The sequence below is a fragment of the Topomyia yanbarensis genome, chromosome 3, assembly GCF_030247195.1.
Source record: "Topomyia yanbarensis strain Yona2022 chromosome 3, ASM3024719v1, whole genome shotgun sequence".
Taxonomy (NCBI): domain Eukaryota; kingdom Metazoa; phylum Arthropoda; class Insecta; order Diptera; family Culicidae; genus Topomyia; species Topomyia yanbarensis.
The window spans coordinates 141,378,695-141,390,208 of record NC_080672.1 but is presented as its reverse complement, the minus strand read 5'-3'; the positions used below and the strand labels follow the sequence as shown (position 1 = coordinate 141,390,208).

General features: G+C 37.6%; 1 protein-coding gene across 2 annotated transcripts; it reads right to left on the bottom strand.

Annotated features, from left to right (window-relative positions):
• Positions 1-7,309: 7,309 nt before the first annotated feature.
• On the bottom strand, positions 7,310-9,385 carry LOC131690567 (charged multivesicular body protein 7). 2 transcript variants are annotated; one of them, XM_058976454.1, is made up of 4 exons: positions 8,773-9,385; positions 8,114-8,719; positions 7,675-8,052; positions 7,310-7,577 (listed from the first exon to the last, which is right to left on the bottom strand). In XM_058976454.1, exons 1-3 carry the CDS (start codon positions 9,247-9,249, stop codon positions 7,708-7,710), a joined length of 1,428 nt encoding a protein of 475 aa, XP_058832437.1. In that variant the 5' UTR covers positions 9,250-9,385; the 3' UTR covers positions 7,310-7,577; positions 7,675-7,707. The 2 variants fall into 2 exon arrangements, with proteins under 2 accessions (XP_058832437.1, XP_058832436.1); XM_058976453.1 differs by having other exon boundaries at positions 7,310-8,052.
• Positions 9,386-11,514: the final 2,129 nt, after the last annotated feature.

Genomic DNA, 11,514 nt, shown 5'->3' with positions numbered 1-11,514 from the left:
CGCTTAAAATTCTCTGTGCTTAAAAATCGATGAAGAAAAATCCTTTTTTCTCCCTATGCCTTATCACACATTTCATTCAAAAAATAAAGTAAAATAGATTTAAGAAGGAGGGGCATGCAAGTTCGGGTAGGTAGTAGGGTTCGGATGCTAGTTAGTGAAACACCGATATAGTATGACCAAATACAAATTAAATACGCCAAGGTCCCGTTTTTGACTCACTGAAATTACAGATTATACTACCCAATTGATCTGTTTCATCTGACAGGTTAGATTTTCAAAGAAAAAAAAATATGGCAACGCTACCTTATCGAAGCATGCTGTTTTTTATCATTACAAACAAACTTTGACAACGCACCAAATGACCGTTTTCTCGATGATGATGGGAAAATTCGCGCTAGTCACCCGATAGCCTTGCAGGTTTCGATCTTAGATTTCATTAGGTATTTTGCGTTGCACATACTCTTAAAAAGGCAATACTTTTCATTCTGAATGTCAAGAACTGATGGAAACTGCACCGTACATAAAGTTGTAATAATATCGATTTGACAAAATCTGAATCAACCACACGTTCATTCCCGAACAATCCGGTGTTTCGTCCACTAGCACCGACTTCAAGATAGGTCACTATCAGCCATTCAAAGTCTCTTTGGTCACATTGGCCACCATCATCGGTTCCGGAAGCCCCGGCGGAAGTATCCAAATTCAGAATAACAGTCACATCGGTTTCTCGGAGATGACTGGACCGAATCAATCAAACTTAGTCTCAAATGAAAGATGTTGCGTCCCCGTAAATGGCTATTAAATTTTATCCCGATCCGACTTCCGGTTCCGGAGTTACGGTTTGTGGCGTGCGATCACATAGCAAATTGTGATTCAAACCGATACTCCGATGAAAGCAAAAAAGGTAAAAATTTCGCTAAAATGTCTCTCAAACAACTTAAATTTGCAGTTCTAGGTCACCGACGGCCAAACAAACTTTCGTTGACTACATTGACCACCATAGACGGTTTCGGAAGAGCCCGGGAAAAGCGGCCATCTTTCAAAACTAGCAAACTCATATCAGTTTCTCGGAAATGGTTGGGCCGATTTTCACAAACTTAGTCCCAAATGATAGCTATATTATCCCCACAGATGTCTATCTCACGGATCCCTTATATGGTTCCGGAAATATAGACTGAATCGACCGGTCACATATGAAATTCCCATATAAGCCGGAATCCAAATTTTTTTCAAAGGAGGGACCCCATGAAATTTCAAAAAATGAATTCGTATTTTTGATGCCAAACATCTTTAAAATGCATGAAACGTCGAGATTTTATGTTATCACGAAAATTTTTTTTTTTATAAAAATCAACTTTTTGGGATTTCGCACCTTTTTCAATTCAATATTAGCGTGGCTGTTTTTCTTTTGCAAAACTTTGGAACTCGAATAATGATTTCTTTTCTTGTATATAGTTGTCAAGTCATGTATAATAAAATTGTAATGTATACATTTGAAAGCTTTTAATAAATATAAGCAACTAAAAAACTCTCGTGTTCATGATTGAGAAAGGCACAATTGCACCGCTAGGTGGATTAAAACAGGTTTTTTACCATTTTTTGTTAACGATCTATTGAGTCAATTTGTCAACTGTTGTTACGCAAAACTCGTTTTTTAACGGTTGCTGTGACTACGATTCCAGTCCAACAGCTCAACTGAAACCATCAATCTAAAAAAAATTAATTAGTATAGGTACCTGTTGTCCTTGAACGATCGATCGATTACAAAAAAATTTTCTTGTTGGAAACCGGTACATTTTTTTCAAAAAAATGACTATTTTTACCTGAAAAAAATTATTAAAGAATTCATAACATTAATATGAAAATTTTGACGAAAAATGGAATCGTTTATGGACACGGAAGTTTAATTACGAATAAGCCAAAAAAAGTTTTGAGATCGGTTGAAAACTTTTTCGGCAATCGCAGTCACCGCGAAGACATTTTTGGAAAATATGATTTCGAGATAATCGCGTTTAAAGTTTCAAGTATAAGCCACACCTCCATAAGGGAGCAAGATGAAAAACGCTATAAGTTTGCGTCTACTGCTCCAATCTATATGAAAATTTGAACCTGAACTTTGCGATAGAAGAACAAAAAAATTTCGATTTTTAGGCCGACCTCAACATATGTAACATATGTTAAGTCAGACCGGACTAATGGCGATTTCGCTTGAACCTGAAACTGAGTCAGGTTCTAACCCCAACCGCTGTCAGTTCATACATTTTAACAGCAGTTGGGGTAAGGAACTAACTCAGTTTCGCCTCAAACAAAAACCACATAAGTGACAAAATATTGTTGTTATCACTGGAAATTAGCAAAAATGGCGAAAGAACAAGATAGCGACAAGATTGCGAAACTGCCATTTTTAAGATTTAACCTTTTCAATTCCGCAAGGCTACAAAAATGTAATTTGAATTGATTTTTATATGAAGTGTTCGAGCGACTATTGGTCTTGAACCAAGGAAAAACTTAGGAGGATGCCAAGGAATCGAGTTAGGAATCAAAAAGGCACACTAAACAATAAATTAAATGGGCACCAAAAATAGTAACAAATAATTTCCGATTTTCGCTCAACAGGTAGTGAAGGGGTGAATAAATCCATGAACTGTCAATTCATGACCGTCCGATACCTGACCAACAGGGGATATATATTGCTAGATGTTTTTTTCAAAAGTGGGCAGATGGAGCTAACAGGGTATATTTTCAATTCTTTCGCTATTTTGAATTGATTCCGTCGCAAAACGAGTTTAAAGTTTGAATCACAGCATCCTTTGCATTATGATTGGAAATTATTTTTTTCTATAATTCTTGTTTATTGTTACATATTTCAAATCTGACAAAAGTTGAATGTAGCTGACGATATTCTTTATCCAGTGCTGTTATTAGCTCATTTTTTGATGTTTTGTGACTTAGTCCGGTCTGAATTAACACCGACCAATTGTCTGCGTGATATACACTACCCGTCAAAATTTTGGAATCGCTTAACTACCCAACCACCGTGGCAAGCAGAAAGTTAGCAAAAATTGAGCAAAGCAAAATAGATTCTGGCTGCGTTTCTGCCAGTATTTTTGCGCGAGAATTTTGGCAAAGAATTTGCTCAAATGCAACAAACGTTTCTGACCGAAGCCACGATCTTTGCACGATTTATTTCCAAGTTATGCCAGGGTTTTGCTCGGTTCCTGTAAAAATTTGCCAGAAACGCGAGTTCGAAACCGAGTTCGCCCTAGTTCAACTAACCTGACATGATGCGCACAGAAATCTGACAGGGCTGCCAAACCAAGACTTACAGAAATCTAGCAGAACAGTCTCTGCCAGAAAATTTGTTGACTGGGTAAGTATTGCAACACCAATATTGAATATTGCAACACCTCGAAAAGTTTAGCATCACCGAGGGGAACGTCACTTCAGAATGATTGTTTTATTCCGTTCAGTTTTACATAAATTCGTACTTTTTCCGGTAATTTTAGAAAATTTTGACAATTTTCTAACAAATCGAGCATTGTTAAGAAAAATCGCAAAAATTACAAAAAATCTATCAAATCTCAAGCAAATTTTGCTCGAATTTCGACGATTTTGATGGAACTGGCAACTCTGTATACTCAATGTTTGAATCTTTCAATAATTCTGGCAACAAAATTTATGTTTTTGTTTTGATTTGGTCATGCAGTTATGCTGCTGGAAATGTTTTGTTTTGGTTTCATCGAGCACTGAAGCTGTCAAAACGTGAATTTCGAGCATTTCATTTTGTTTTTCATGACACATTTCAAACCATCTTCGGCCATTTGAAACTTTTTTTGGCAATGTTGAAAATTCGAATCAATTTCGAACTAACTAATGTAAATCTTTATCAATCCGTTCAGAAATATAAATTTTATGTTCATTTCATCAACAAATCGAGGAGTGTCGTTCCCCTAGCAAATACGTCAAAAATAAACATACAAGTACAAATCACGCCTTTTTTGAAAATGGTTAATAAAAAAATGACTGTGTCGAGTAAAATGGGCTATTTGATAACGAAAACGAATTTTGTCAAAACAATGCACACATTTGTTGTAGTTTAGTGAATACTTTGATAACGTGCGATAATTTCTGGATATTTTACTTGGTTTGTGCGTATTTTTGCTCAAAAAAGATGGTTGGCCCTTTACTTTCACTGTATAGCACATTGGCCGTTTACTTTTGGCCCTTTGCCAACTTAAAATGTATTTTGGCTGTTGGTTATTATGTATGTTTTTATGTTTTAGAACGTATTTTGAACACATTTAAAATGCACGCGCATTTTATTGAAGTATTATATTATATTAGACAAACAGAATTGAGAAAAGTTCTAGTTCTACTGATTTGTCCTAATTTGCTTATCAATCAAGGTATTGAAGCAATTTACACCTTTTAATGGTTTTTTATGCATTTGATAAGCATACATTGTTTACTGGATATTAAACTTGATAGATTTCGATCAAAAAATTTATTTACTTCAATCGTGTAGGTTTTTGGCCATTTACTTTTGACCCTATGCTGAAACGTCAAATTATTTATTGGCCTTTTGCTAAACTTATTATTTTTCGTCACTTGATTATTAGAAATGATGTTTGATTATGTTTGTCATTTCAAAAGAAAAAAAGTAAAGGCCAAAAAACCAAAACAAAACAAAAATATTTATTGGCCGTTTCCTCAACTAAATGTCCAATGTATTATCGCACACTAAACTAATATTGGCCGTTTACTCAGTGATATGTTTTTCAATTATTTTTTATGGCATTTGGGTTTGTACAGGATATTTCGAATAGAGATCCTGAATATGAAATAAAACGAAAATCCCTAATTTTGTTTATTGGCCCTTTATAAAAAAAGTCGAGAAATATAATTACGTTTTAAAAATCACTTTTTCTGTTACGATCCTTTGCAGATACTCTGCCTTTTCCGCACCGCATTACGAAGGGTCGCGTTTTCAAATATCAGCAAACCCAAACGAGAGTCGAATTCGATCGAACCATCGTTTGAAAAATTAATTAGTCCTAATGCAGAATAAGGCTGATAAATTGCTGAAGACTAAAGACTATGATGTTTTAATAATTTGGTTGGTGTAATTTTAGATGCTGTAGACAATAAAACAAAATGAGCCTCACGTTTTGCCTTTCTGATATAAAGAAAGGCTATGCAATCACTGTAAAAATAGACTTTTTAACCGAGGCCCGGAGGGCCGAGTGTCATACACCATTCGATTCAGTTCGTCGAGATCGGCCAATGTCTGTGTGTGTATGTGTGTGTGTCATTTAAACTCACACAATTTTCTCAGAGATGGCTGAACCAATTTTCGCAAACTTAGTTTCATCTGAAAGGTATAACGCTCCCATAAGCTGTTATTGAATTTTTAGTTGATCCGACTTCCGGTTCCGGAGTTACGGGTTGAAGAGTGCGGTCACACAGCAAATTCCCATATAAACTGGTACCACCATGATGTTCAAATGATGTAAAACATATTAAAATTGATGTAACATTACTCTAGTTTGCGGGTCTGGATCACTAATGATCAATCAAAGCAGCTTTGACCACATTGGCCACCTATGACGGTTCATGACGCCCCCGGGGAACCCGCCAAGTTCCTAAGCTAATATCACACCCATTCCACAACGAATTCTCTACCGATTTTTACAAACTTGATTTCAAATGAAAGATACAGTAATGCCATTGACTGCTGCTGAATTTCATTCGGTTCTGACTCTTGCTTTCGGAGTTACAGGGGTGTTAGTAAGGATACACTGGAATTTCCCATATAAATCGGTACAATCGTAATACCTCAGAGACCAAAAACTATTGAAATGGTCACCAAATTACTTCTAATCGCAGATTTAGATCACTGATTGCCAATCAAACATTCTTTGAATATATTGTCCACTATCGACGATTCCGGTAGTCCGGAATTCCGGGCATATTCCACAATTAAAGTCACATCGGTTCTTCGGTGATGACTGAACCGAAATTCTCAAACCAAGTCTCAAATGGAAGGCAAAATATGCAGTTGAGTATTGCGTCGCCGCCCCTCCCTCCCCCCCCCCCCGCCTTGCCCTTAAACCTCCCTCCTTCATCACTCCCCTCCTCTTGGACCACCCTCACGCCCGCATTTCCTTCATCCACCCCGTATACCGAAATAAGATGAAGGATTTCTGACGCATCCTCCACTGTTCAAACCCATTCCACCAACCTTTCCAAATTAAAATCACATGAAGATAACATTGAACTCATGCTTATTAAGCTAATTAAATATTATTCTTTTGCCTTTCTTATATAGAAAGGTTATGCAATTGCTCCAAAAACCGACTTTCTAACCGAGGCCCGGAGGGCCGAGTCTCATATAACATTCGACTCAATTCGCCGAGATCGCAAAATATCTGTGTGTATGTATGTGTGTATGTATGTATGTATGTATGTATGTATGTATATATGTATGTATGTGTGTATGTGCGGATTTGTTAACAAAATGTCCACATCGGTTTTTCGGAGATGGTTGAACCGATTTTTACAAACTAAGATTGAAATGAAAGGTATAATATTCCCATAGGTTGCTATTCAATTTCATTTTCAACCGACATCTTGTTCCGGATTACCAGTTGAAGAGTATGGTTACGAAACAAAATTTGTTGATTTGTCCACATCGGTTTCTCGGAATTTTCTGAACCGATTTTGACAAACTTAATTTTAAATGAAATGTCCATCAGCTGCTGTTGAATTTTGTGTGGATCCGAGTTCTGGTTCCTGAATTACAGGGTGATACGTACGATCACGCAGCAAATCCCGATTCTAACGAATTCTGCGATGAATGTAAAAAGGTGAATTTTTTTCCAAAATGTAAACACAACTGTTGAATTTGTAGATCTAGGTCCCCAACAGTCATTCAAAGTCTCTTTGGCCACACTGGCCACCATCGACGGATCCTGAAGTATCCAAATTCAGAATAACGGTTATATTGGTTCCTCGAAAATGGCTAGACCGATTTGATCAACTTAGTCTCAAATGAAAGGTGTTTCGTCCCCAGAAACTGATATTAAATTCCATCTCCATCCGACTTCCGGCTCCGGAGTTACGGGTGTGGAGTGCGATCACATAGAAAACTCCGATTCAAACCGATACCGCGATGAATGCAAAAACGTGCTCTTATATATACTTACCAAGTGTAATAAGAATGAAAGGCATTTCCATAATGTTATATTGTACGAACCAGCTATTAAATCATAGTTTGGAGAAATAAGAAAGGCACAATTGCACCTCTAGGTGGATTAAAACAGGTTTTTTGTATTGTATCTTTATTAGATTCCAAATTAAAATGTTAAGGTTTGTGTGACCCCTCGGAATAATGTACCAGACAGTGTCTTACCGACTAAGTTACTTCGGATCTCTGGTCGCTTTTGGGCTCATATAATTTTTAATCTCATTAGATTCCACTACACTGGCTATTAAAAATAAAAAGATCAACGAGAGTTCGTAGATATAAAGTATATCCCTTAAATGTGTACTGTTGCCGTTTGGTAACATACCGAATTCTGTGAGGTAAAATTCAAAAAGATGTAAATGTATCCATACCGAAAAACGAATACCAATGAAAAATGAGTTTCATGCATTTGAAGGATATATAGATACCTATCGATTTGCAACAACCGCTCATACCACCGATCAAGTGTTAACAGACGTTACGTTAGTTTTGTCGCTTTTCGATACCGTGTTGACCATGGAAGTATCAAACGGAGGCGATGGAGATTCCATTCTCAATGCAGCCAACCGTTTCTCAATCTCCTTATCAAAGTCGTTTAGCTGTGCTAATGTCGATTGTCCGCCGGAGACTGCAGCAGGTGCTTTAGGTACCGGTGATTCAAGCGAAATCGGTGATGGTTGAATATTGCTCTCAGCCAGTTTCATGTCAATTAGATCTGATAGTTCCTTTTCTAGTTCCAGTTCATCGACATCTGCAGTTTGAGTGGAACCAATCATCGTTTGCATTTCATCCTGCTGATCCATAATCTGAAAGTGGTAAAATATTATATTTTATCCATCATCATCCATCAATTAAAAAAAATCAAACCTCTTTCATTTCTGCCAATGTATCGTCCACACTATCCAGGGTAATACCAGAGCTAGCAAATGCATTCTTTAAAGCATTAGAACCAAGTTTGTATGCCTCAATCACATTGCGATCACTCTGCGAATCATGAATCCTAGAAAGCATGGTTTGAACATTTTCCAGTACATTCATTTTCTTCTCTAGATTCTTTTCGAGTAAATGTTTCTTTTTGAGATTTGACTTAGCGAGCTGTTTTTTACCCTCACGGATATTTCCTTTCACCAGTTCCACAGAGTCAGCGATATCCTGATCCAGTTTGTCTACTATCTTCAGTAAATCCTGTTCGGTTTGTTCAAGATTGTAAATTGATCTTTCGATGTCGGTTATCGGCTGAGCTTTCGCTCCTGGAACAGCAAACTTAAGTAACCACTTGTTTTCCTCCCGTGTCTCACTCGCAGATCTATCTATATAAACGCGCTGCTGCCGTACCATATGATGCAGAACCAGATTAATACCGTCAATGCTCATTCCAGAGTTTTTGGTCAGATCCGTAAAATCCTCCATTGAAATCAGTATGTTGTGTTTGTTCTGCTCCTGCAGAAATTTCTCTAGTACGTCCGCTTGTTTCTTAGAAAAAGGGCATTTTAGAAAATTTAACGTAAATATAATTTTATTCTTACCATAACAACTTCAAGACACACAAACTCGGCGTTCTCATCCTGGGAACTGCCAATAAGTTTATCTTTCACCACACCAAAGCCCCAGCCTACCGGTTTTCTAATAAACACATCAACAGCCCAACCAGTCCAACTTTCTTGAGATTCCTTGCGAAATTGTTCGCTAGATAGAAGCTGTTTTTCTCGAATCATATCGTCGAAAACAACCTGCAGGCAGTATGGACTAGTTCCTTTTCTTTTGAACACTTGTTTTAGTTCGATAATCGACACCAGGGCTGACCCTTTATGATTACAGTAATTGCGGATCATCTCTTTCCAGAATTTCATTTTGGAATCGTAGTTTTCCGGGTTGACGGATCGAACACGAAATTCTGCCAGTAGGACTCCCATGCGTGAATCATCCTGCCAGGTATCCGGATAGAATGATTCTTCTAGTACGTACATCGGCTGAATGCTCAGAACGACGGACTTACGAGACATTTTTATCGACGGATTCGATTGAGCTTGTCTTTAAATAGGAAAAAAAACGTTACGATGTCATCTTCTGGGTTCTGGTCAATGTTTTTGTTCGATTTTGTTTTGATTGCCAGCAAAACTGATGCTGGCTTATCGAACGTCCAGGGTGGCCAGATTGTCTTTCTAAATATCGACTACACTGAAAATAACGACATGGTACACGCAGAACTTTATTTAATCATTGATGGCATACTTCTATACCGTTTATTCAAAACGTCATATCTAACAAATGTAAACAAACAGTTTATTATGCCAATTAAAAGATAAGCATTAGGTTTGTTCCAGTACCAGGAGAAACTGGAAGTACTCCGGAGAAAACCGTTCCTGTACCACAGAGAACAGACGTCCATCTTCAGCATTCAACTTGTGTAAAATCTCTAACGGTTTCGAAGGTAGTTTGGATATCTAAACCAGGTGCGCTACTGTCGTCATGTTTTTTGTAGCTGAGTTCGACAGAATTGACAGCGGTTATTCCTCTGCCCAGTCAAACTAGTCCGGGACCGATTCGGACTTCCAGCATGAATTCCAGCTCAAATGTGTCAACCGATAGAGTCGGAATCGGTTGTTTTCTTTGAGCTAGATTCCATGCTGAATCCATCCAGGATTTCGAACCGGTTCCGGAATCGATTTAACGGATAGTTGGGATAGGTTGGTGTGGTGGCGCTAGTATTTTTCGTATATTAATTCAAATGTTTACACGCGTTTTTTAAATATATTTGTTCGATCTTGGATGTCTGTTCTCTGTGCCTGTACTCTCTTCTTCTCTTTTTTCATCTTCTGGTAGCAAACTGGAGTGAAAAGGAGCAAGTAGTTTTTGCTCCTGTTTACTCCGGAGTGACTTCCGTGTACTGGAACAAATCTATTGACTCTTCATCGTCCACAAATAATAGAGAAAAATAATAACTCTTTATATGTTAATTTAACCTTAAGTCAAAATGTCACAATTAGAATACCAAAGTTTTGCTGATATTTTGTAGATGTGATGTTTTGCGTTGTGATGTATTTCCAAGTCGACTGTAGTTAGCATCTTTTTCCAATGCCAAACCTCATATCTACACTCTCGGTTGCAATACAGCATATGAAATATATCACAACTACAAGCCCGTCTCTCAAAACGTCACAGTAAAATGTCCCAGTAAACGAAATGGTGGCTAGGCGTGTTAAAATACATGCTGGCGAGCGGTAGGCTATTGAAACGTTGTTCTAGGCAACCCGCCGTAACTCGCCAGCAACCCACCCTGCTAGTGTGGGGTGCCATCTACAAACGGTGTTGCCAAGACCACATATGCAAAAGAGCATAATAGCAAAAGTGATCGACAAAATGTAATTAAATAATAGTTATCAATTATCTCCCTATTATCTTTGCGAAAAACAAGTATAATCCTGCAATGAGTAAATGCAGAGATGATAGCAGAATTAATAGCCTTCTGTGTGCTTTAATTGTTAAATAAATTTAAAAGTTGCATGGAAATTTTTGCACGCGATTTTCTCCGTTTGACGTTTCTGCTAGATATGATGTAATAAAAAAAGCTCTAGGCTTTTCTATTTGCTGCTCGTCTCTTCTGCTGTGAATTCTATGCTTTGCACATATTCGGTCTATCCACTCATTGCCCAGTTAAGCTCAGCCGGAAATGAACCGGTATTCTGGCTGGTTCTAGTTCAAATTCCGGCTCCTGTAACACAACCGATTCTAGTTAGAATCGGTTGTGTCACTGGAGCCGGAATACGAACTGGAACCAGCCAGAATTCCAGTTCATTTACGGCTGAACTTTACTGCGTGAATGCTTATAAAGTGATCGAGTAATTAACAAAAGAGAAAATAAAGTTTTGACAAAAGCTCTTGTATTGTGGTTTTAGCTGAGATAGGTGCTAACATCAACTGCTGTCAAAAAATATGAGATTGGCCACGCTTGGAAGTGACGATGCCAGATGTGAAGACCACCCTCATTTTGAAGACATTTTTACAATGCTGTTAAGACGGTTTTTTTTTCATTTTGAAAACATTTTTTTGGAGGTTTTAGCTTATTTCTAGCAGAATTCTGGCTCAAAATAAAAAAAAACGATACAGAATCCTGGTCGGTAAAATGTGAAGACATTTGACAAGTATACCTGGTATCGCTGGTTAGAAGTTCAAACCCGACCTAGGAGATACAAATAAGAGATTATAACTACTAGAGGTCGCATGTCGCTGTTAATACTGAAAATTTATCATCTCGCTCTTACAAACAC